At 49.5% G+C, this 26,909-nt stretch overlaps 2 protein-coding genes across 7 annotated transcripts in view; one reads left to right on the top strand and one right to left on the bottom strand.

The window, feature by feature from the left end:
* The window catches only part of Tmem163 (transmembrane protein 163), a 173,996-nt gene extending 162,763 nt beyond the window's left edge, over positions 1-11,233 (top strand). The window contains exons 6-8 of the mRNA XM_021198549.2: positions 3,991-4,102; positions 6,256-6,397; positions 10,235-11,233. Coding sequence (XP_021054208.1) covers positions 3,991-4,102; positions 6,256-6,397; positions 10,235-10,295 — 315 coding nt within the window. The 3' untranslated portion in view covers positions 10,296-11,233. The remainder of the gene's footprint in view (positions 1-3,990; positions 4,103-6,255; positions 6,398-10,234) is intronic.
* Positions 11,234-18,063: 6,830 nt separating this feature from the next.
* Mgat5 (alpha-1,6-mannosylglycoprotein 6-beta-N-acetylglucosaminyltransferase) overlaps positions 18,064-26,909 on the bottom strand; it is a 277,034-nt gene continuing 268,188 nt past the window's right edge. For all 6 annotated transcript variants that reach the window (XM_021197508.2, XM_029538621.1, XM_029538622.1 and 3 more), the window contains 2 exons: positions 22,369-22,526; positions 18,064-19,295 (listed from right to left, as the gene is read on the bottom strand). In XM_021197508.2, the coding sequence (XP_021053167.1) occupies positions 19,097-19,295; positions 22,369-22,526 (357 nt within the window). In that variant the 3' untranslated portion in view covers positions 18,064-19,096. The remainder of the gene's footprint in view (positions 19,296-22,368; positions 22,527-26,909) is intronic.

The raw sequence follows: 26,909 nt of genomic DNA, 5'->3' as shown, positions 1-26,909 counted from the left end.
ACACACACACACACACACACACACACACACACACACACAGCCCCAAGCCTGGTTCCTTCCTGCAGTATGAAGAGGCTGATGCATAACTTTGGGTCCAGCCCTGACACAGACACAGACACAGACACAGACACACACACAGACACACACACACACACACACACACACACACACACACACACACTCCAGGAGGGAAGCTGTCTCCTCTGGTGTAGTCAAATCTGGAACTCAGATTGTGTTCCTGGTTTGTTCTGTTAGATAAGAAGGGGCTAATCTTGGCATAGACCAGAGTGTGGTTTCGAAGCTTCGGATGTACATGTTTGCGTGCATGCTTGTGTGTGGTGCGCACCTGTGTGTGTATGAGCAGAACACAGAGGACAGCTGCTCACCTTCTTTTGAGACAGGGTCTCTCACTGAGCCTGCCACTCACCTGTTAGGCTAGGCTGACTGGCCAGTGAGAGCCTGGGACTCACCCATCTGCACCTCCTCAGCACTGTGATTCAAAGCACACACCCCAGAGCCCAGCTTCCTCATGTGGGTTCTGGGGATGAAATCCAGGGCCTCAGGCTGGCAAGGCAGACATTGCAGACCCAGCTCCCACCCAGCCGAAACATGCTTGTAGACCACTGGACTCTGCCCGGTTCCGGGATGCCTCTACCAGATGTTGTTACTGCCAAGCAAAAGTGTTGTTTTTCACATTTTGAGACCAATGACGTTGGAAAATTAGAGTCTGCCAAGAATTAGCTCCTCACACAGACACGCCGCTCACCCGGACTCCACAACAGCCCCTGGAACAAGCACTCTGCAAGGCAAGAGGCATCCGAGAGCCGAGGAGGCGCCTTCTAAGATGTCCTCCATCGAGGGTCAGGCACTGTCCTAGCTTGATTTCTGTCACTGAGATAAAACACTCTGACCAAAAGCAACTTAGGGAGGAGAGGGTCTCCAGCTCACACTTCTCGGGCAGGTCACATCCATCATTGAGGGAAGTTAAGGGAGCAACTCAATCAGGGATCATGGAAGAAGGCTCTTGTGGGCCCTCATCTCCCTCTCCCCACTCTTTTTCTCCCTCCTCTTCCTCCCTCCCTTTTTTCTCCTTCCCTCTTTTCCTCCCCCGTTCTTCCTTCCTTTCCCGTCCATCTACAGACAGACAGACAGACAGACAGACAGACAGACAGACAGACACACACACACACACACACACACACACACACACACACACACACACACCCCAATCCTATCAGTTTCTCAGTTGAGCTTCCCTCTTCCCTGGCAACTCTAGGTTGCATCAAGTTGACAATAAAAATGAATCAACACAGGCGAGAGAAATTCCAGAGGACCTGGATTCAGTCCCCTCGTATCCACCAGTGTCTTACAACCACCTATAATATCCTCTTTGGTCTCTAAAGGCACTTGGCACACACATGGTACACAGATCCACATACAGAGAATACCTATACACATGGAACAAACCAAACCGAACATCTGACGGTGCCTTACCAACAATGGGTCTTAGCTCTTCCTTAGGTGTCTGGAGTCAGAAAGGCAAGATCGAGTTACCAAAAGCTTGTGTCTTGTGAGGGTCAGCCTCCAGGTTCAGCTATGGCTGACTTCTCCATGTCCTGGTGTGGACAAGTATCAAGAGGTGACAGCTCTGTGTGGTTGATTGCTTGAAAACATTTACAAAGTTGAAAATGCTTTAGGTCAGTGTATGTAGTTTTGGTGTATGCATATGCGGGTTTGTATGCATTCATATGTGTGCAGATATATGTGTGTACGTGCATGCATGCACACGTGTGCGTGCATGTGTGTGTGTGTGTGTGTGTGTATGTGTGTGTCGAGGCCACAGATTTCACTTCTCAGGAGGCATCTAAGCTCTCTCACTGGTCTGGGTGTTTGGCTAGTGTGGTCTGACTGGCCAGTGGACCCCAGGAGATCCCTGGAGACAGGAGGGTCGGTGGATCATGTCTCCACCACCGTGGCACTGGGACTACAGCACTTTTGGCCATTTTTATGTTTGTTCTGGGGATTAAGCTTAGACCCTTACACATGAGAGGTTAACACCTCACCAGCTGTGCCATCTTCCCAGCCCCTTGCCATGCTTGAGGTTCACAGAGAGTCTGACTATGTGCAGAGGGCATCGGTTCCTCCACCAGGTTCCCCCATACTATCTCACAGTCCCACTGTGTGCATCCCCATGGTGGACTCATGACCCTATAGACAAAACAAATGGACTTAGCTTCGATTGCCCAGTCCTCTCACTGATGCTTTTTGTTCCTGAACCCACACCCAGCCCCAACTGTCACACTACCGTCATCTTGCCTTCCCAGTATGCAGTTGGTGACAGGTTCCACGTGTACTCTTGCCTCTAGAGACCTTGACACGCGTGAGGAACAAAGGTCAGGTTTTGTAAGCTTTAATTTAGTTTGGGCTTATTTGATAGTCTTCCCGTTAAATGAAGGCCATGGATTATTTGAGCGTGAGTCACAGTAGAGGCACAGTCCCCTCACAGGACGTGTGGCATCAGCACAGCTTACGGTGGTGATGTTGACTTTCGTTATCTTGGATAGATGGCGTTTGGTGGGTTGAAACTCTCTAATGTTACCATTTCCCCATTTCTTTAATTTTTTAATTAAAATTTTAATTTTAGTGTGTATGCTTATGTGTGTGTGAGTGTGTCTCTGTGTGTCTACGTGTGTGTGTGTGTGTGTGTGTGTGATGCACTTGCACTCCAGGATGCATGTACACTCGACACAGCATGGGTGGAGGGGTCAAGGACAGCTCCAGGTAGTCAGTTCCCTCCTTCACCACGTGAGTCCCAGGGACTGATCTCATGTCAGCTGGCCTAGCAGCAAGCACCGTCTCCTTGAGCAATCTCAGCTGCCTTGCTCTCCCTTTTCCTATGTTATATCTGCAGTTAGAGGCTCTAGGTTCAGCTCAGGTTCAAGGAGAGCTGGTGACCTGGGACTGATTGACCTTCCTAGATGGAGGAGGAGATGAGAATTTGTGAGCACAACAAAGCTGCCCCCTGCCATTGGTGGGTGTTTTGTGAGCGATGCTCTAACAGTACAGAGACCACAAGTCTGGAGAGGTGATTTTTCTAAATGATTTAGTTACGTTTTAGGCCTGGCAAACCAAGCTGTCTCCTTTGTCCCTGCGTCTGTCACTGGGATAGCACACTTATTAATAAAATGCTTTAGGAAGATCCTATTTCTCCGTGGATATCTGCTACCGTGTTGGATTTCTGCTGGCAGGTGCATTTTAATTCGGGAGAACCTGGAGGCTGGGTCTCAGGGGAGCAGCGCGTGGCAGCGTGTGGGAGCACAAAAGAGGTCTCGAGGGGCCTGATGTCGGGAGATAGCAATGAAGCCGCCAGCTTCGCACAAGTGACTCACCCATTTGCTTGCAAACGTTAACGCAGCACCTACGGGCAGTGCTAACATCACGTCAACAGTGGACTATTTTTAGGCACCACTTTTTCTCACCTTGAAGACTACCTTTGAAATCTCAATGGTGTGAATGAAAAAACAAAACAAAACAAAACAAACAAAAAAAACAACAACCCACTGTGTTTTAAATCTCTCTAGCCATAAATGATTCTGTGGCTTATCTAGTGAGAAAGGATTCTTGGGCAGTGATGTGGCTCTAAAATTCTCAATTGACTGCTTTGTGAATTATCCGTAGAATACTACTTAGACATTGTTCTTGGCATTATCACCAACCCTGTTGACAATCAATGATTGCTGTGTGTTTTAGCAGAATAGTAAGAAGAGAGGGAATACATAATGGCTTTGTAAATATTAGTCTGGCTGCTTTTAATCATCTTTTCTCAACGCCAGTCACACAGGCAAACACTGGCAGTATACCGCCACCTGGTGGTAGCTTGCCTGACTGGCTACCTGCACCTGGCACAAAGCAGGCAGCTGTGACAAGGGGTCTCGAGACGATTGTTCTAGCAAGAGATAACATGTCAAAATCTGGACTTCTCCCTTCTAGGATGATTTCCTGTTCAGCGTCTCCATTTTAAGCGGGATCCTTTGCAGCGTCCTGGCTGTGCTGAAGTTTATGCTGGGGAAGGTCCTGACAAGCAGGGCTCTCATCACGGACGGTGAGTGGTGCAGTCATTCACTGTCCGAGGGCTGAGCTCGGAGACAGGAAAGGTCCTGCCTGGATGCTGCCAGATGCTGAGGTCTTGCAGATGAACTCAACGATGAGGGGACCCATCCACCGCCACCCCTATTCCCCAAACTGCTTACTTCATGAAACTGAAGTAAGCTGGTGTCTACCACCCTGAGTCAAATGACATAAAATAGAGTAGAAATGGCTAGGTTCCTTTTGGTTTCCTAAGACAGGGTCTTGCATGTAGCTCAGGCTGACCCTACACTTTGTTTCCTCCTGTCTTACACTCCTGTGCATTGGGATTACAGGTGTGTGCCATCATACCTGGCCTTTTATTTTATGAAGGAAAGAGATGGAGTTAGGGATGTAGCCTAGTTTAGAGAGTGCTTGCCCAACATGTACAAGGCTTCGGGGTTGAGCCTCAGTAGGGCATCATCTGGGTGTGATGGTGCACACCTGTCTATTGTCCCAGCACTTGAGAGGTGGAGGCAGGGGGACCATAAGTTCAAGGTTATCCTTGGCTTCTTAGTAAGTTCCTGGCCAGTACAGGCTACATGAGACCCTGCCTCAAAACCAAACAAAACGTCAGTCAAATGGATTGGAGGTTGAGACATCTTTCTCTCGGGTACATAGCTGTGGTCCAGGTTCTTAAATCAGATGAGCACAGAGCCTGGTGGGGCCTTGGTGTCTCTAAGCTACAGGTTCTGTGCCTCCCTCATCCAGGTTTCACCACTGGGTGCCTGGGGGAGTCACAGGGTAGTCAAAACCACCTTCTGCTGTCCCCAACTCCGCTGTGAGGAAGCCTGAAGCCTGCCCGTGATGTCCACAGTCCCCCAGACCCACCTATGATCATGAAGACCATGTCTGTGGTAAAATACCCAGACAAAAGCCAACTTAGGGGAGAAAGGTTATTTGGGCTTATACTTCCAGCATTGTCTCAGGGAACTCAAGGCAGGAATTTGTAGCAGTTCATCACAGTACATGCATAGTCAAGGGCAGAGAGAATGAATGCATGCATGCTCATTAGACACCAGCTAGTGGGAGGTGAAATTGGAATTAGTCCCTAGTCCCTAGTCCCTGTGTTCGTTCTTGAAAGAGAAACCCATCAGGAGTCAGGCAAAGACAAGGGAGGCCAAGGTCACCTCCTCCTGGAAGGGTTAGGCTAAGGAGGTGAGTTGGCCGGCAGCACCGGGCTGTCCGTGGTGCTGACCGGCTGAGGGCTGGTTCAGTGGAACTATATTGACATCTAGTGGCTAAATGGGGAACTTCTGCCCCTCACCTTTCAGAGCCAGGCAGCTAAGGTGAGGCCACATCCACCTCTCTAGGAACTGCTAAGGTCACGCCTCACACCCCCTCCGCTCCCCCCCACCTTCTGTGATAATTCATTAATTACTCCAGCGAAATCAGTACCCTGTTCCGGGACATGGGAAACGGCAAGGAAAGGGACATTGCTTCTATCTGCAGCTTAGGTTTCTAGTGGAAGCGAGGTGGTAAAAGAAAAATAACAGAAATATATGCTAGAGGGGAAAGACCTGTAGAGAGAAACAGAGCTGTGAGGATGAGGGGCCAGGTGTGGCAGAGAGCAGACATGTCCCTCTTGCTATAGGAACATCAAGATCACAGGCTCATAGACCCATGCCGTGATGTCTGGTTTGGCATCGATGTTGGGGATGCGGACAATCTGAGCTATGTCCATAGCCCACAGAAATAAATCTTTAAATTGATTTATTCAGAGAGCCTGCAGTGTGAGCAGAGAGTAGGTGAACAGATCTCTGGAGATGGAGATCCGGGTTCCTCATCCCTAGCGGGAAGGCTGCACAGGCAGAGAAAGCAAAGTCAGACAGGTCATTGCAGTTAGTCTTTCCCTTTGGCTCTGTTCTTCCTTCCTCTTTGTTGCTCTCTGTGTGTAGTGGGCGGGGGTTCCCCTATACTAAGGACACTTAGTATAGGGGACTAGCTGTTTGAATGGCATCTAGATTGTGGATTAACTCAGATTGAACAAATCAACAGCAGTGTGTGTGTGTGTGTGTGTGTGTGTGTGTGTACATTCCTTCCACAGAATGAAGGCCCAGTGTATTTGTCTGTGGTCTGTAGACCCCACAGTATAGACTATGAAATGCTGACCCTTTTCTTGTTTTGCAGGGTTCAACTCCCTTGTTGGCGGAGTGATGGGCTTCTCCATCCTTCTAAGTGCAGAAGTGTTCAAACACAACGCAGCGGTCTGGTACCTGGACGGCAGCATTGGTGTCCTGATTGGTCTCACCATCTTTGCCTACGGGGTCAAGTATGACTCTGTTTTTATCTTGGATCACTCAGGGTGCAGGGATGCTCTGAAAACCCCTTTCCTCTCACTCTGTCTCCAGTTGGGGAATGAAATCAGTGTCTCACATCTTATTCCTTTATGTCCCAGGAACATGAGTGATATTTTTGCATTTCTTGGGGAGATGTGAGCAAACATGTCTTCACCCCTGTAGGGCACTAAAGATGGACCATAGTACCGAGCTCACCCATGTCCAGCGTGGTGCACGGTATTGGGTTTATTTACAGGAGGGGTGGAGGGCTATGTACAGGAGTGTAGCTGGCTTCCTGTTGCTGTGATAGACACTAGGACTAAAATCAACTGGGGGGGGGATTTAATCAATGAGGGTGCTCAGGACAGGAACTCAAAGCTGGAACCTGGAGGCAGGAACTGAAGCAGAGACCATGGAGGGATGCTGCTTACTGACTCGCTCCCCAGGACTTGCTCAGCCTGCTTTCTTATACATCTGAAAACCACCTTTCAAGGATGGATGACATGCCTACAGTGGGTGGGGTCATCCCACAATAATTATGAATCTAGAAATGACTCCCACATACTTACTTACAGGTTAATCTGGTGGAGACCTTTTTCCAACTCACTTTCCCTCTTCTCAGAGGACCCTAGTTTGTGCTGAGTTGACAAAACAAAACATCTGACCAACTAACTGGCTCAGGGGGTGACCCACATATAGCCTCCTCATCAAAATGCCCTACCCTACTGTAGATGATGACTTCCTGCTGTAGATGATGACTTCCTGCTGTAGATGATAACTTCATGCTGTAGATGATAATTTCCTGCTGTAGATGACTCTCTGCTGTAGATGATGACTACCTGCTATAGATGATAACTTCCTGCTGTAGATGACTCCTTGCTGTAGATGACTCCTGCTGTAGATGATGACTTCCTGCTATAGATGATAACTTCCTGCTGTAGATGACTCCTTGCTGTAGATGACTCCTGCTGTAGATGATGACTTCCTGCTATAGATGATAACTTCCTGCTGTAGATGACTCCCTGCTATAGATGACTCCTGCTGTAGATGATGACTTCCTGCTATAGATGATAACTTCCTGCTGTAGATGACTCCTTGCTGTAGATGACTCCTGCTGTAGATGATGACTCCCTGCTATAGATGATAACTTCCTGCTGTAGATGACTCCCTGCTGTAGATGACTCCTGCTGTAGATGATGACTTCCTGCTGTAGATGACTCCCTGCTATAGATGACTCCTGCTGTAGATGATGACTTCCTGCTATAGATGACTCTCTGCTGTAGATGACTTCCTGCTATAGATGATGACTTCCTGCTGTAGATGATGACTTCCTGCTGTAGATGATGACTTCCTGCTATAGATGATGACTTCCTCATCTTTATCTATAGGATGCTTTATCTATAGGATAGTTGGCAGTTAGTCTCCCACACTCTATGTACTCTAGCAGTTCCCGAGACCATGGGAACTGCTGGGGCAGAATTAGCTGCAGCTGGTTGGGAGGTGTACGTAGGGTAGTGTGTGGCTGGCATCTCAGGGGAGAGTCTGATGGCCCATCCCTACCCCTTCCTCCTCAGAGGGAATGCCAACAGACCAGCTCTGGGGGGATGGTGATGGGTTGCTGGAGCCACCTTGACTAAGAAGGTGGGGGTTGTTATACTTAGAGGTCACATTACACAGCACTGGCCTTTTTTGTGCATGGGGCACAGCCTTCCGTGTGGGATGGCCTTCTAGGAGTGAAGCTGGGCCTCTGGGAGGAGACCTAGGGCTTTTATACTGCAGACACTCATTTCCTTCTTCCTTCTCCTTTTCAATCCAGTGAATAGCCCCTTCCCTTCTTCTGAACTGTGGGCTCAAAGTCCAACTCCTCCTTCTCCTCCTTCTCTTCCTCCTCCTCCTCTTCTTCCTTCTCCTACTCCTTCTCCTTCTTCTCTTCCTCCTCCTCCTCTTCTTCTTCCTTCTCCTACTCCTTCTCCTTCTCCTCCTCCTTCTTCTCCTTCTCTCCTCCTCCTCCTCCTCCTCCTCCATACTAAGACAGGATGTTAGGTAGCCCAGGATGGCCTCAAACTCCCTATATAGTCAAGGCTGACCTTGAACCTCTGATCCTCCTGCCTTCATCTGCAGAGTGCTATAACGAGGGTCATCATGATGCCCAGGTATGTGTCATCTGAGCATCCTTCCTGTCACCTGATGTCTATGTGTACATCTGGGAATCAGAGGAGGCCCAGGCTGAGGCAGCACTAGACTTTACAAAGGGGACCACTCCTGGGGCCTAGGAGATGGCTCCATAGGTAGTGGTGCTTGTGGCCAACCCTGGTGACCCAGGGTTAATTCTCAGGACCCATACGGTTGAAGGTAGGAGAGAACTGACTTCCAACACACACATACACACAACACACACAGACATACACACGCATAGACACACACACACACACACACACACACACACACACACAAACACACACACACACACACACACACACACACACACACACACACACACACACACACACACACACACACACACACACACACCAAATAAATAAAATGGGAAATGGTCCTACTCCATGCAAAGGGCCACCCTGGGGTGAGGGCAAAACCACCTTGTCATGGGGTTCACTCTTACTGAGGAACTAGCACACTGATAGGAGCACCATTCCTGTCAAGGTGCTGTGCTTTTAAAAGCTAAGTGCTTACTGGTTTCCAGTAGATGGTGTCCTCAAACTCAGAGACGGTTACAAGTGTTGGCAAGGACTGTGAGCCGCAGATATATTTGCTGGGAATGCACACAGTGGTTCTGCCTTGGAAAAGAACTTAGCAGTTTCTCAGTGTTAAGCATGTAGTTACTATTTGGCCCAGTGATTTCCCTCTGTGGTATGTAACTCTAAAATAATAAAACAAAAAACAAACAAACATACAGCTAGACATAAATGTCAAAACTTCTATATGAACCCTCAGAGCAGCCCTGTTCATATATACAGGACTCTCTTCATATACGTACATGAGTAGAGCCCTACCCTTCGCCCACCGTTGGCTGATAAAGGGATAGCTATGGTATATCCACTTAGTGAACAATTATTCAGCTATCCAAATAAACGAAGTGTTGATATACCCTACAATGTGAATGGATTTCTAATGTGCCAAACGAATATGTTCTTATTCAAAAGGCTATATGCATTTTTATATGAAATTTCCAGGATACACTCAGGTGTAGAAGAAAAATGGGAGTGTCTATTAGCATGCATAGGGGATGATAAAAATATTCTGGAATTAAGGCAGTGTGGATGACCACACAGCTTCATGAACATACAGGAATGCCATTGGGATGTAAACTTTTTCAAGGAACAGTGGTATGGTATGTGGACAGAAGTAGTCTTGGCTAGGGCCTGGGAGTAGCTTAGGTGGGAAAGTAGTTATTTGAGTTTGATCCCTGTAACCCACATTAAAAAAAGAAACCAATCCAGGTGTAGTGGTGCATATGTATAATTTCAGGGCTGGAGAGGCAGAGACAAGAAGCCGCTGGAGCATGCTGGCCAGTCAATTTTGGTAAACGGAATTTGGTATGGCCAGCTAGCCTAGCCTATTTGATGAGTTCCTGGTATAAGCGAGAGACCCTTCTTAGAAAATCCAGGTGGACAACACCCAAGGACCGATGGGCATGGTTATCTGGCTTCCAGTGTCTCCCACAGGTACAATCATGTGTGCCCACCCTCCCACCCACCCACCTGCATCTGCAAACAAGAAAGTACATATGAACACACATACACAAATAGCTCAGTTTCCCCAAAGCTCTCCTGGTGCTGAGGTGAGCCTTTCTCTCTCTGTTTCCGCAGGCTCCTCATCGACATGGTGCCCAGAGTGAGACAGACGCGTCATTATGAAATGTTTGAGTGAAGGCAGCAGGAAGGGTGGCAGGGACTGCCCCCCCCCTCCGGTGAAGAGCGTCACTTGACAAGAGGTTTCCACGCAGGCAGATGGTGCCAACATTCAACTGCACATCCAGTTTCATTTTGGGAAGTTTTCGTTCATAGAGTTTGTCATCACGGGATGGGGTCTGCCAGAGGCTGGACCTGCCCTACATCCTCACCCAGTCGCCCACCATCAAACATGTTAGGATGACGTTGCCCGTGGGAGGGGCCGCCATGCTTCCCAACCTTGAGGCGGAAGTGACATTTTCTATTTCCTGGAGCCAAACAGTTCTTGGAGGCAGGCTAGGGTCTCTGCTTGACAGGAAGCCTGTGGTCGCTGTCAGCCAAAACCAGATAGTAACTGACCGTGTCACCTCCTCCTGTCACGTGGCTGAGCCACCTCTAGAGTCACACTCTCCTAGCAGATGCCATCCGTAAAGCACTTCCTAACTCCTACCAACACGTTTCCTACACGTTTACTAATCCCAACACTAAACCGGTTTGTTCAGAAGGAGACCATTCTATTTTTTAAAGTGTTTAGTGACTTGAGCATTGCATGGACAAGCTATGTAAGCACACAGCCCTTTCCTTCACGTCCAGAACCCGCACATCTGTAAAAACCCAGGAGCCATTTTTGAGAGATGTGAAACTATACATTTATTTGTAATAAATAATTATAATCATCAGCTGAATCTGCATATCTCTATATGCTGGTCGCAGTACCTCAGTCTGTGAGACGTGGGTCGTTCCTTCAGAAGGACCAAGATGTCCTCAGTTTATGTAACATTAAATATGTGCTGTAGACATGCCCCCATTCCACCATGTTCTGTAGCTCTCACAGTATTGCTCACATGGGCACCATGTCAGGTCAATAAAGACCTTTAACATTTGTACGGTATGGGGAGGTTGTATTTGAGAGCTGGTTCTCTCTCTCTCTCTCTCTCTCTCTCTCTCTCTCTCTCTCTCTCCTTCCTCTGTGTGTTCACATGTGGAGCTTGTTTGTTTGTTTGTTTGTTTATTTATGTATTTATTTAATGGTTCCTCACCCAAACTAGAGCTTGCTGGTTCAGCTAGCATGTGGGTCTGTTTATCTTGTTTTCCCAGTATTGGGGTGTCAGCTGCATACCATCATAGGTGGCTTTCCTGTGGGTGCTGTGGAGCTGACATCAGGTCTCCCTTCTTGTACAGCAAGTGCTCTGCCCAATGAATCATTCCCCCATCTCTAGCAGGTAGGTCTTCTGTTGTGGCTGAAGGTGAACAAGGCAGGGGTTGCTGGCGCCTGGTGACAATGACAGCAACACTTTGGTCTGATGATGTGGGGTCTGTAGTCACCAGAGGGAGGCCAGGTTCACTGCAACTGACCACACAGTCCCAGGGTGCTTCTGGAGACACTGGGGGGTAGATATTTTCTGAGCAGAGGGATGGCCAAACACCAGGTTTTACCAAGTTTCAGGTTTTGCTGTTCAGTTCACTCGGTAGTTCCACAGGAAAAGGCACAGGCTGAACACCCCGGATCCTCAAGCCTAAACCCCCAAAGGCTGTAGAAATGTACCCCAACACGGTGACACAAACAGAAAGGCTCACACCTGGCCTATGTGACAGGCTGCAGTGAAAACAGAGGCTCATTAAAAATATGGTATGACATGGTCTTTAGGCCATATAAATGAGTTTCCCATTCAGTTTGGGTTCCACCCCAAAGCTAACTCAAGGAGACAAGTGCTCCAAAATCCAGAAAGTTACAGGATCTAAAACACTGTGTGTATGTGGCAACATGTGCTTGTGTGTACATATGTATGTATATGTATGTACATATGTATGCATGTATGTGTGTGAATGTGTATTTGTGTGTACATGTATGTGTATGTACACTCTTATGAGCATCTTACTCCCTGGGGACAGAATTGCTCTCTGAACCTGGAGCTAGGCTGGAGGTCAGAAAGCCCCAGAGCTCTTCCTGGCTCTGCCTCCCAGTTTTGGGGTTATAGGCACATGAGGTTATCCCCTGCTTGGAATTCAACTTAGATGCGCATGCTTGCAAGACAAGTGTTCCTGGCTGCTGAGCCACCTCCCAAGCTCTCTGAAATATTTCTGACCCAAGAACTTTGACCAAGAGACACACACTTGCAGTCAAGACCTTTGGTCCAACTGACTTTCCAGACGACACTAGGGGCCTCCCACGTTGCCCGGAGAATGCAGGTTCCAAGACTTTGCCTGCACTCTTCCTTGTATTCAACAGACTTGGCATTCAGAGAGTTGAGTCTCAGATGGTTGTGAACTCCACGGTGCCTCTTTTTTGTGGGAATTTCCCAGGACCCCTAATCTCCGAGAGCCCCTGATCCTCTGCCACTGCTGGAGTATGTGACTGCAGGTCTGCACCACCGTGTCGATTTACATGGTACTGCGAATCAACCCCAGGGCTTCTCGCCTAGCCAGTCCCCTGCGGATGGATCCCTGGACGTTTCCCACGACTGCTTCCTTTCTTTCTAGAGAATGAGGATGATGATGCTCAGCCTTTTACTGTTCCACTGGGATGGAAACATAAATGCACGGTGCAGCCAGAAACATCTCTGAAGAGAGAAAAGTCCAGTTCATTTCCTAATCCAGTTCTCTTCAGTGTGAATGGAAGCTGGAAAGAATACTTGCAGTTTAGCACCAATGAGGGTACATAGTGGGGGTAGCCCTTACACTATCCTTGAGTGTGTATTTGTGTATGTATGTATGTAGTATGATGTATGTATGTATGTAGTATGTATGTGTATGTGTTTGCACATACCATCCACGTTGTTCCGGAGTCTCTAACCAGCCTGGCACTTGATTTGGTCGGGCAGGCTGAGTTTCAAGCCCCAAGGATCCACCTGTCTTCACATCTCCAGGGCTGGGACTACAAGTACATGCCACACGTGGGTGTTTCCCATGGGTTCTGGGGATCAAGTTCTGGTTCTTGTGTGTGCCTGGCATGCACGCCAGCCACGTCGGCTCTGAGAACCGGGGTTTCACCCATGTGCCACCACGCCTGCCTTCTTCAAAAGTGGATTCTGAGGGCTGGAGCCAGGTTCTCATACATGCATAGTGAGTACCTTATGAACTCAGCTCTCATTTCCCCAGACCCCACCCACCCACTGCTTGAATATATAACCTTTGAAAGTGAGTGTGTTGGTACCATGGAATGTAGCATTAAGCCACATCTCCCCCAAATCACTACCACCTGTCACACAAGAAAAGTTTATTGAAAAATAAAGTTCTCCCTAGTTTCTCTACAACACAGGAAAACAAAGTAGTGTCCTTTTTGCCTTGTACAGTAAATTCGGGGACAGCGACACCTCATTTGCAGGATCCCGTGACTTAACCCTAGAAGTGACAGTAGGAAACAAGCGAACCAGGATCCATTAGAAGACACAGACGTGAACGGCCATGAGCTTAACAGCAAGGTTGTGAGAGGAACTACAGTGGAAGGGACGTCGCCATGTCCTTTGGCATTGTGGTTACACTATTCTCTGATACTTGGACTGAGCTCTAAGTGGAAAAAAAAAATCTGCTTCCCATATCTGCCGCGTTCAGGCTTCTGTGGGTGCTGCCGACCATGTTCATGCTCCTGGCCCGCTAGCTAGCAATGCTCCTTGTGTATCTCCTACCCACGCTGGCTTCCACAGGCAACTACCCCCCACCCCAGCATGTGTTCCAGCTGTGGCAGGTGGAGTGTGTGTGTGTGTGTGTGTGTGTGTGTAATAGGACAGCCTCAAGTGCCACAAAATCCGGGGAAGAGTGAAACTCTGAGAAAGGTAAATTCAATACTTTCATCCTGTGAACTGTAAAGTCATTGATTGCTGAGGCGTGAGAGGAATCAGAAAAGCAAACTCCAGAACATTCACCTCGCCATTCCGTACCGGCAACTTGCTGCCCACAGTTGCTCGACCAGGATAGAGGCCAGCAAACTGGTATTTAAGTGACCATGGGGTACAGTTCTTAAAGAAGTCAAAATCCCAGCCGTAGGGCCTCGCATGGCCCCTCTGGGGGTGGGGGTGGGGAGTGGTAGGAGATTTTTTGGGCCACTCACAGGAGTAATCTTGGGTAGGATGGGAATGTGGCCGAGGTGTAACCAGCCTGCTGGGAGCCACCCTGTCCAGCAGGGGGCAGCAAAGGGGTTTCCTGGGGACTGTAGATTCAGTTGCTCCTTCTTTCCATTGAACAAATTGAAGATTCTATTATTGCATTATAGCGGAGTAAAAATTAAACTTTAAATCAAGGAGTGAAACTTGTGAGAGAACTTTTAATTTTGAGCTCAAAAAGTCCCTCAAAGAAATCCCTGGAATGTTCCAGAACATCTTGGTGGTTCAATTTCAGGTAATAAGTTCAGCCTTGTTTCACGGAGTGCTGAAGACTGGCAAATTTCTCAATTACTCAGTGCATTCGAGAAGACACTAGAATTCCAGCGAGCAGGGTAGGCACAGAGCTTAAACATTTGAAACAATTAATTCCTATACCATCTGATTGACTCAACAAGATTTTTATGTAACCATCATGTCTGAATCAACAGATAGGGGGTGAGTGCAGCACTTTATTTCTCAAGTTTTATGATATACTACTAATATCAATATTGAACATTCACCAGGCTTACTGTGAGCCAGGCACTGTGCTAAACACGGAATCCCCACAGGACCCTAAGTGCTAGGACAGCTAGAGTAATTCTTATATTCTGTATCCAAGACTATACAGCTAATTTGGTCTTTTGCTATGTGTAAAGAAAAAAAAACCCAAACCGAAAAAACTTCTCACTTTCTGTTGAAGGCAACACGGATGGGAGGAACCCATTATCAGCTCCAGGCTGCTGGCTTCCTGAAGGACTACGAACCTGTCCCTGCCATCTGTCTACTCTAACGGAGACATACTCTGCAGCCACACGGACAGAGGGGAAGAGAAGAAAGAGAAACTAAAAGAGTTTTAAATAAATAAAACAGTCCAGGCTTGGAATCGTGACACAGCATAGCCTGTCGTTAACAAAATACTTGGTCTTTCCTTTTCAGTCAAGAATTTTGGGAGAGGGTGGTGGTGCCTAATTACACACAATCTAGGTGAACCACCCTGGCCTGATCTAAAGGACACACACTCACTCATCCATAAGCAAGACATAGTTCCAGTGCAACCCAACTCACTAGTAGGCACCGCAACTTCACGTCCACATTCGTTCGCTAAGGACAAGAAAAAGTCAACATCTCGCTTCCACCATGCTAACTAGCTGAAGTATTTGGGGGCTCTTTCTTCTACAGAGATAGACCTAGGGCTGGTTTTCTGCCTCAGCAACGCGTCAGCCAGGGCCAGGGTGGTGCAGCTTGAGACCCTTCCCTCCCTTGGTCATCATCAGATTCAGAGATAGGGTCTGGTCCTGAGGGTACTACAGGGTTCTTGACACCCTTGGCCCTATTCTGGGGGTGCATGGGTATACACCACACACTGGAACATACACAAAACGCACGGCTATACACGTATACACACTATATATACAGTCTTGTGTGCCTGCATACACTGGGACATGTGTGTGCACACACTGTGGACAAATGTAGTTATTCCAGGCTGGAACAATCTGCTCTTAGTCTTCGACAGTACCCAGCCTTCAAAATCCAACCCCAAAGAGAAAGGAAAAGATCAGCAAAAGAACAGACGGGTATTTCCAAACACTCACCTAAACCAAACGATTCTCACCTTAAAGACAAAATAAACCTCTATACAGTGCTTCCATTTGTATAAGAACACACACAGAAATTCACAAGGCATGGCCCCTCTCAGGAGTTCTTACTCTGAAAAAGCTTTTACCTTCTGAAGCAATGTATTTTCTCTTTTTAATAAATTAGATAAAACTTTCCCCCTATTTTAAGAGCCTAACATCACAAAGGGGAAAACAACGCTAAAGATCAGGCGCTCTGTGACTACTGTGCGGAACACACGAGTCCTAACTTCAGCTTCTTCTCCTGGTGGAAGGTTCAATTACACACAGTCCTCGGTCGCCAGTGCTTTGTAAGTGCTGGCTCCCTCCAGGGCTGTGGGTGCCTTCTTTGCTGTCTTCCACGCCTGACAGGCACAATGCCCACACAGGAGTCAGGTCAGTTTCCCTCGGCGGCCACTTGGCCATCCATATCATGCTAACTCTGAGGAGGCCTGGGAGCTGGCATACATTCAGGGGCATCTCACCTATTGCTAATTCTCTTAATAACTAGACTATGCTTGGTTAGTCCCAAGAGCAGGAACCCACCAGAGGAAGTGAGCTTTATTTCTGCCTAAAACAGGGAACGGGATTTATAACATGGGAGAAAGAACTCCTCTGGGTTGTGGGAGTCGGGGTCTTGAACTGGAGAAGAGGAATAGGAATGTGTAGGGACCCTGACCTCAAGGTCGGGAAGCATCTGCGGGTGGAGACAAAGCTGCCTTCCTGCCTGTTCAGTTACCTGCAACACGGGGATGGCGCCCCCTGCCGGTTGAATGTCAGCACTGTCACACACAGCCTTCAGATCTGGAAACTTAGGCAGGTTCCCACAACTCTGGGGTGCAGCCCCAAGGCCCACTCTAAGGGAAGAGTCCTTTCCCAAGAGACTGCACAGATTTCTTTCCTCCTGCAGCAGGAAACCTTTGCAAGACTTAATAAAGATGCTCCATAGCTAGACTTTTGAAATTCTGCCTTCCTGGTGGCTGAACTTGGACAGAGGTGATTCCAGGCAGGCCTTGAGGGACCCCTGTCAGTGCTTAGGGCCAGTACCCTGGCATCACCTCGTCACTCCACTTCATTCTCTAGGACTAGAATCTCAGGCTCCTGAGGTGTTATTGGTATGATGTATGCACCCAGGTAGAGATCAAGAGGAGAACAGATGATTTCCCAGACCTAAAAGTTCCGTGTGCCATCTCCCCACCCCTTAGTCACCACAAGCAGATCCTCCTTTCTGTTGCTTCTGGAGGGCTCAGCCAGTCACAGGCCTTGTCCTGCTGTTCAGCTAGGCAGAAGCTCCTCCTGGTCACAGGGAGGCGCTGGGCAAGAGCAGCCGGTCAGGAAGTCTACTCTACCAGCTGGGGCTGGGTGGACAATGCTAACAGCAAGAGGTAGAAGAGGACTGGTTCATATGTCAGCATGGAGAGAAGTGTGGGAGGTGTCTCCAGAAACTCACACTCGGACAGAGCACAGGAGCAGTACTTCAGCAGGGATGGACTCACAAAAGGGCTCCAGGGTGTGAAAGGTGGGGATTCCGGCATACAGACTAGATCAACCTCCTGTCAGGCCCTCAAGGGGCTGCTCAAACTCCATAGAACAATAGTGTTTCAAGTCAAAGCCAGCCCCAGGCGCCCACCTTTTGTAGGCCACACCCACTGGGGGTGTGGCCAGGATAATACCTAGCATTCATCCTGAACTGTCCTTTCCTCCCCAGAAACCATCAAGTTCAGAGTCAGTTCCCTGGATTGCAGCAATGGGGACAAGGCACCACGCCTCGGGACTAACCCTAGGGACTGGCATTCTTACCCAAATCTTAGCTGCTCTGAGGCTAGAGATGCCTTCTCCAAGTTCAAGGACAGCTCCTGGAGCCTACGATGGGGGGGTGGGGGATGGGGGGGACAGGCGGGGGGGGGGCTGAGTTTACCACAGCAGCAACTGCTTGTGGACGTTGTACATCGTGGTGCGCACTAGGCTCCGCACCACGATGTACAACGTCCACAAGCAGGGAACCTTCCCATTGTCTTTGCTCTCAGCTTCTTTCCTGCACAGCAGAGCTGGGGAGGAAGGGACACACACACACACACACACACACACACACACACACACAGAGGAAAGCAGCCTCTCTCACCTGCAGCCCAGCCTGTCTTTGGAACTTGGTGGGGCCCTCAGGACACCTCAGGCATTTATTTCCCCATCAAGGTTATGTGCCTTTTAGCTGCCATCTGCCAAGCACACCTGGGATCCACCGGTTCTGGCAATGCTGTGACAGTGGCTGGCTGTGTTTTCAAGCCCCCCCCCCACCCCATTTTCTGAGACCGGGTCTCGTGTAGCCTAGACCTGGGGACAAAGGCCTTGATTTGTTATGTAGCCAAGGAGAATGTTTGGTCCTCGTGCCTCTGCCTCTTACCTACTTTTATGTGGTGCCGGGGACGGAACCCAGGACTTCATTTATGCTACGCAAACATTCTACAAACTGAGCTACATCCCCCTGCTCATAGACATCTCTCTGCTGCCACCTGTTACCAGGAGTGACGCCCCACAGCCGCCTTTCCAGCAGGCCACAGCCCCTCTGCACCCTGCCTGGCGCTGCAGAACAAGAAGGGCCTGAAGGCGATTAACAATGAGGAACAAAAGGAAAACTGTTCAAACCCCTTTCCTCCCGCCCGAGCCCGCCCCATCCTCCCAAAATAAATAAATTAATTGGTTTAGGATTGTCCCCAAAGTCCTTCCCAATTGGCTCAATTCCTCTTCCTGTTTTGTTTTCAGTTTGAATGAGTCTCTCGACTTTTATCCCTTCTTAAAAAAAAAAAAAAAATTCTCGGGAGCAACTGCCTGGACCATTTCCCTACAGTCAATCTCCCGGACAGAGAGGACATTCGGTACACCGGGAGAACCCAGGTTCCTGTTCTAACCTCTGTTCTCCTGTGGTTTTGGTGTAAACTGGGATGCACTGGCTGCGGCTGGAGCAGTAGTAAATTCAAGCCCTGGAACAAAGATCTCAGGCTCTGGTCAGAGTCCCTGAATGTCTCTGTGCCCCTTGGCCCTGCCCAGTGGAGCCACGTCTTTCCCGTCTGAATGAATTCAGGGCGGCGATGCTATAGGCAGTCTTTGCAGAGGGCCACTTGGCCCTTGATGAAGTCCCGGCAGGGGCAGATCCGCTGGTGTGTGGGGTGGGCCCCGGCACAACTGAAGAGCAGGAGATCCCCTTGGAACACACAGTGCTTGCTCTTGGGGTAGAAGGAGGGCACCAGGATGTCCTTGTACAGTTCTGAGCTTTGGCAGGTCACCTTATACCTAAGAGGGAGAGAAAGGTACTTGCGTGAGGTGGAGGTGCCAGGGCAGGCCTTGTCCAACTGCTGGATTACCTGCTGTGAGTATGGGAACCTATCCTATCGTCCTACTTCGGAGATGACATCACCCACGTGACTCTGAAATTCTATGTATCTAGGGATCTTGACTATGCGGAGAAAAAGCATGCTGCCAAGTATGTGCAAGAAAAGGGAGGACAGCCTGCATACGCGGGCGGGGAATGGGACTCAGTGCAACTGCTGAGAAATAGTGGAGAAATGTGTACCCCACGGTGAGAGTCGTACTGGAGGAGGCATGTCATGGAGCAGGGACATGGTGTGTGTGAATGCCAAAGCGGGTGCTGCAAGCCACGTCAAACAAAAAAAAGCCACTATGTTGGCATGCATGTGTGACCCCAGTGCTGGGGAACTGGAGAGAAGCAGATCACTGGGATTTGATGGCTTGCCTGGCCCACTTAGAGCATCTCAGGAAAACTGGAATAAGCCTTCATACACACATACACATTAGTGCACCTACACAAACATGTACACACATGTGCACATGCTACACCACACACACACACACACACACACACACACCCCACAGGGCTATACACTGATGTGCAGATGATGCTACTTCCAAGGACCAAGATCAGCAAAGCGACTGTTACCAACACATATTTAGATGTGTACTTCAAACTCAGTGGGGAATAGAGGCTCACACTTACAAATCTATTGAGTCAGGGTCAAGCCTGGCTACACAGTGAGTTCTAGGGCAGTCTGTGGCACAGAGTGAGATACCAACTAAAACAAAGCAAAGCAAACATTGAAGAAGAGGTGGCATGGCGGTTTGTGCCGGTTGTATCAGCATTTGGGAAGCGGTGGCAGGAGGGTCACGAGTTCATGGTTAGCATCGGCTACTTAGTGAGTTCAAGGCCAGCCTGGGCTACAGGAGACCTGTCTTAAACTGGAAGACAAGGGGGAGAAGAAAGGAGGGGAGGAGAAAGATGAAGATGATAATAAAGAAAAGTGGAAGAGGAGAAAACAGAAGGAAGAATAGACGAAGAGGAAGAGGGAGGAAGAGGAGGAGGAAAAGAAGAAGAAGAAGAACAACAACAACAACAACTACAACAACAACTACAACAACAACTACAACAACAACAACAACAACTACTATCTGTTTTAAAGACTTTTGTCCCCAGAGATACTGGTCTTTTTGCTTGTTCAGTTCACAGTGTGTGTGTGTGTGTGTGTGTGTGTGTGCGTGCGTGTGCGTGTGTGTGTGTGTGTGNGTGTGTGTGTGTGTGTGTGTGTGTGCGTGCGTGTGCGTGTGTGTGTGTGTGTGTGCGCGCGCGCGCGCGCGCGTGTGTGTGTGTGTGTGTGTGTGTGTGTGTGTGTGTCTTCAGGAAAGTTGTCCAGCCTGTTCTTTTGAGATAGTGTTTGCCACTGGCCAGGAGCTTGCCCATACAGCTAGGCTGGCTGGCTGGCGAGCACTCTGGGTCTTCCTGGCTCTTCCTCCCAGCCCTGGGGCTGCATTCTCAGGCTGCTGTGCCCAGCTTTGACACTTGGGATCTGGAGGTCAAGTTCAGCTCCTCGAGTGACTGGCAAGCATAAATGAGAGACACACTAAGCTCCCTCTCCAGCCCTCTTTTTTTTTTTTTTTTTTGGGGGGGGGGGCAAGGTCTTACGTAGCTCAGGCTAGCCTCAAACTTGGAAAAGATAACCTTGATTCCACTGCTTCTGTCTCCTCAGTGCTAGAATTATGTGTTTGACACGCTGTGCTGGTACTAGGCTCTTATCTCAAAGAATTTTAGATCTGCTCTTGTGGGATATACAAGCCCCTCGAATTAGTAACCATTCTATCTGCCCAGAACAAGAAAGGCCCATGGGTTAATGAAAACCAGTTGTTCCTGACTTTCCAACATAGTATAGAGGGTGCCAGGCAGAACTCTGTTCAAATTTGGGCTTTGTCTCGTAGGAGCTGTGTGACTCTGGCCAATCACTGAATGTCTCTGTTGTAACACAGGAGTATAAACCTACACGTAAGGCTCCGTGTTCCTGGAGCAGGCTGGAGGGCTTGCTTTTCTGGGCCCAGCATGTCAGTCCTGAGCCTACTCCACTGCCTGAAGGTCCAGTTTCCTCTTCCTCCCTCACGAGGTGTGCCACTGTCCCCATCTCAGTGTCACTTAGTGCCATGGTTCATAGTGGCTGTCAACTGTCACCTAGGAGACAAACCTTGGGGCATGTGTGTGGAAGGAAGACCCAGCCTAAGTAATGCTCCACTCCACTCCACGGTCTCGTGTTCTGGGTGGAGTAAAAAGGAACAGCCAACCCCCACCCCCACCTTAGTCTCTCTAGGCTCCCAGACTGTGAGTACAGTGTGAGCATCTGCCTGATGCTCTGGTGGCCATGCTCGGCCTCCAGGAAGGACCACACCTCCAAACCAAGAGCCTTTGCGATGCTCTTGTCAGGGACCCTGCCACAACAAAGAAGTAATTCAGTGCACAGTCTAACTCTGCAGACGAGAAAATGGCACTAACAGGTTATTGGGCCCAGACCCATGTGATATGGGGTGCGGCAGTGGACGCCTCTAATCCCAGCCTCCTGCTTTGAGATGGGAGGCGGACACAGGGGGTCCCTGGAAGCTCAGAAGCCAGCAGTGCAGAGAACAGAGAGGTTGTTTCAGACAAGATGGGAGATGAAGAACAACGGCAGCTGTACTTCCATCTTCACATGCATGTCACTGTACACGCGAACTGACACATATGTAAATACACACATGCATGCATACATCATACACAGACCTGTCTGTCTGTCTCTCTCTCTCTCTCTCTCTCTCTCNTCTCTCTCTCTCTCTCTCTCTCTCACACACACACACACACACACACACACACACACACACACACACACACACACCACACAAGCCCAGGTCACACACATGTCATATGTGTGCATGTGTGAAACGTGAGCTCTCTCTGGGGTGCAACCTGGCTGCCCTTCCTACATTGTTTCCTGAAGCCCACAGCTGGGAGAGCAGCCCTGCCCTCCCCCACCCCCTGCCTCCCCACCAGCACACTTACTTCAGCAGGTCCTTTTCCTTGTTGAGGTGTTGAAAGAAGGACGGCTCGCAGATGAGTTGGCTCTCCTGGCACACCTGTTTGCAGGACTGCCCGGGCTCAGCCAGCTTCACCTGCAGGGCGCTGAGGGGCGGCCACATCACTTGGCCATGGCAGAAGTCCTAGAATGACAGTGAAGCCATCGTCAGCTAGGGGACCAAGGACACAACGAGGCACCGTGCTGGGGAAGACTGACAGACAGGACACATCCCTGGGACAGTTTCCGGCTGAGGACTTGCCTCAGTGGGAAGGATGTGTTTCCAGTGTGTACGAAGCTCTGGGTTCTACGCCCTGCACTGGGTCCAGCACTTGGGAGGCAGAGTATCATCTTTAGTTACAAAATGAGTTTGAGGCCAGCCTGGGCTAACAAAAACACCACACCTATGTGTGTGTGGGCACATGTACACAGATGCATACACACCCTCATTCCCCTTGAGGACAATTTTCAGGCTCATGACCACCAGCTTTGACCCCTGCTCTTGGATTCTCCAACATTATATGTAGTTCGTGCCCGCACTAATCCATGGGTAGCACAGTCCTGTGGGTCTGGATGCTGTTGCTAAGGGCAACAGCATGACTGTGCAGACTTACTTTCTTGAACGGAACTGCTGTCTGTACTAGCGGGCCCTGGTCTCTGTGTGTAGAGAGCTTGTACATGACAGCTGCCCCTCCATCAGGATGGCTGTCATAGATAAGAATAAGCAGCTGAGAGACACGCAGGCATTTGGAAAAGCTTACAGTGTGTTCTTACTGGTTAATGCAAGCACCCTTACTTAAGTCCTCAGGAGCAAATGGGTACCTTCCACAGCTGACAGAAATTGTAATGAAGAGAGTTTCAGTTCATGACCCACGAAGGGTCCTAGGTGGTGAGGCGGCAGGAGGTATAGCTGTGATTATATTCCTCTCCCTGCTGTGACAAAGCAGCTGACAGAGGCAACTTAAGGGAGGCTGGGTTTGTTCTGGCTCAGCCTGACGGTACGGTCACCATGGTGGGCAGGGCAGTTGACTGCTTTGTGCTCATGGTCATGGGGTGACGGTAAAAGAATGCTTTTGCTCAGCTTGCCTTCTCCCTCTCCTCTTATCCAGTTCATGGACTAGTGCCACCAACATTCAGAGCGGCTCTTCCCTTAATACCCTCACCAACACACCCAGAGGGGTGTTCCCATGGTGACTGTAGTTTCTGACTAGAATAACGTCACAACAGGCCATCTACAAGACCATCTAGATGAGCCTGCAAAGGGACCAGAAGGCAAGTGAGAATTCTTCTGCTTCTCGAACTTGGTGAAGCCCAACCCTGGTGCCTTTTATAATAGCCCTAAAGGCCCATGTGTTGAAAGCTTTGTCCCCAATCAGGCATTCTGGGAGATGTTGGAACCTTTGGGAGGTAGGGGCTTAGAGTCTTCAGGACGTTAGGAGCTTGGCTTTGATGGGATGTAAGAGACACTTCCTGTTTCTTCCTAGCCATGAGTTAACCAGTTTGTTTTTGTTTGTTGTTATTTTTGTTTAGATTTACCTCTGTGTGTGTGTGTGTGTGTGTGTGTGTGTGTGTGTGTGTGAGGGCACCAGATTCACTGGAATTGTAGGCAGTTATAAGCTGTCTGGTGTGGATTTTAGAAACTGGACTTGGATCTTCTGCAGGAGTGCTCTTAGCCACCAGGTCTTCTCTGAGTCCCCTGAGACGTTTTGCTTCGAATCATGTCCAGCCATGATGTAGGGCTTCCCCACAAACCCACAGCAGTGGGGCCTACTCATGGATAGAAACCTTCAATGGAGCTGAAAGACAGCACCCCTACTCTGAGTTTGCTATCTCTGGCATGCACTATGGCTGTGGGGAGCGGGCCAGCATCTTACACCAGACTGGGGAGATGGAAAGCCCGGAAGGCCCCAAGTTCAGACTCTTGTCTTTTACAGCGTCTCTCCCTGACAGTCCCTGCTTGTATCTTTGTACCTGGTGAGTTTCGGAACAACTACAAAGTTTCCTTTCTCATTCACTGTTACCCTTCTACAAAGTTAAATTGGAAGTCAGAGAAACAGATGGGCCAGGTCTGAAGCCTGACCCTGTGAACACTGGCTCTGGGCACAGGCCCTGTCCCATGTGGCTCCCTGCACAGTGTGCGATGGCAGAATGGAGGCAGGAGCTCAGCTGAGAGATGGCAAAGGGCAGGCATTCTCGGATTTCCTCTAGGCTCCTTGGAGAGTTGCTTCCCGCAGAATTGCTTTTGGACAAGGCACAGGAGGCATATGGAGAAGCTGGCTTCCTGGATGAACGAACACTCGCCTTGCAGCTATTCTGAAGCAGAGCGGAGCCAAAGCAAGGTTCAGATAGAGGACATTGTCCTTGGGGCCTGCACAGTAGAGCTGATGTGACAGCAGCTGTCTTCCCCAGGTCCCTCCAATACTCATGCCTAGCTCAAGTCTGCACTGAATGGAAAGGGCGCACAGGAACCCTGTCCCTGCCATCATGATGGCCTGGCATCCTCTCAGGTAGTTATCTGTTCTAGGGGCCAAAAGGTTCAGGAATAATAAAAATAGCATCAAAGTCTTAAAACTTACAGTCATCTAGACAACTTGAAGGTAACAACTGGTCAGAGGGAGCGCAAGTTGTCACAGAAAGCATGGCGGGAGGGGGAGGGGGGCTGGTCCCCAGCAGGGGGCTTCATGGATGCCTCAAAGCTCCCTCTACCTGACCCATATAGGAAATGGGCACAGTGCCACCTGTCCTTCTTTCCTGTGTAGTTCTGAGAGGTAGAGGGGAGGGCACTGGTAAGGACAGCGAGGTTTGCAATGGAGCTGAGTCACTGGATCATATCCACAGCCCACCTATGACAGCACCTAATGGCTGAGTGCCTTCCAGGGCACAATGGGAACGGCAGGGCTGGACATCGGCCTCCCCTCACCCCCAGGCACTGGGGCCAGAGGGTCATCAGGAGGCTACAGGGACACCTTCACTTTCATTCACCACATTCTAGGCTACCCGGTCTCATGCTGACTACTCCTTCACTTATTCATTTAGGAATTCACTCATTCCACAGACCCTTGCTAAGAGATGGGAAAGTGTGTGTCCATTGACAACTTTACGAATGGCCGTTACAGCCTCATTCAGGGCATCAGAAACAGGAACATGAAGGGCTGTACCTGGCCCTAGAGGTCTAGCGCATGGTCTCGTAGTGAAGGCTGGTACTTCAGCAAACCAGACACCTACGCTCATGGTGAAGGATACCTAGAGGTCAGACAAGGCTGGCTCTACAGGGAGAGGGCGGGGTGGTGGCAGCTGCAATCAGAGAAGACTCCAGAAGACATGGATTTCTGGGCTGAGTTCTCCAGGCTGCACAGGAGTTAGTGGCTCACCACTACCACACATTCTGTAGCTAATTGGTGCTCAGTAAAGAGCTACTGAATGGGATGGCATGATTTCGGCATCCTGGAGGCTTTGATGGAGTAAAGTAGAAAAAGAGGCTATTCCAGCCCAATGAGGCATCTCTGCAGTCGGAAGGAGGGATAAACAGCCATTGCCAATCTGGTTAACAAGCTCACTTGGGGCCTTGCCATCTGTGTTCCTCCCTCACCTTCTTTCTGCCATCGGTGCATGCTTCTCAGTGAGTGTGGCTATTCCAAAATTGTCACGCAGTGACTACAAATCAAGAATGTACCAACAGAGTTGTCAGTCAAAGCAAGGTCTGTGTCTCTGCTTACCCCCCCCCCCCGAGTTCCCTACGTGTGAACACGTAGGTGCAGGGCCGAGGCCAATGCCTGCTGCTTTGCATGTGACCACTCTTACCAACCACATTTTAGGGCTGGGCTGAGCCAGTTCAGAGCCTGTCAAGCACGTATATTCTAGCACTGCACGAGGGTACACATCTCAAATCCTAGCATCTGTGAAAGCACCGGAGGGTCAGGAGTCCAAGGTCACCCTTGTCCACATAGCAAGTTCAAGGCCAGCCTGGGATACATGACATGCTGTTTCAAACCAAACAACCACGTAACTGACTGACCACCCTGTATTTAAACAAAAAATTTTAAAGACGTAGTTTTATTTCCTGTACATTTAGTTGTATGTGTGTGGGCACATGTGCCACAGTATACATGTGGAGGCTGAGGGCAATGTGTGGAAGTCTGTCCTCTCCTTCTACCAGCTGGGTCTCGGGGATCAAGACCCCTAGAATTCCCCCTTACACAGGGCATGCTTACAACTGATCTTCCGCTGCTGGGGGGTTTGACTTTGCTTTGAACTCCCATCATCTGGAGTCAGTCCTCCTTTGGAGAGGTCATTTTAAATATGGCAAGCCACAGCACTGGCTCCAGTGCAGCCAGGCAGGGCACTGAGGGAGAAGAGCAAGCAGCCAGCTTCCCACCCCCCACCCCCCATGGGGAGGCCTGCACCCCAGCAAGCCTGTGAGGGAAGCTCCCAGCAGTGACTCTTAAACTGGACCCTGAAGCCTGGGGTGATCTTAAAGGCTGCCAATTTAGCTTCCTTTGATTCCTGCTGCTGCTGGGGTGGGGGGAGG

This window comes from Mus pahari, chromosome 5 (genome assembly GCF_900095145.1).
Source record: "Mus pahari chromosome 5, PAHARI_EIJ_v1.1, whole genome shotgun sequence".
NCBI classification, from domain to species: domain Eukaryota; kingdom Metazoa; phylum Chordata; class Mammalia; order Rodentia; family Muridae; genus Mus; species Mus pahari.
This window is presented reverse-complemented; position numbering and strand designations above follow the sequence as displayed.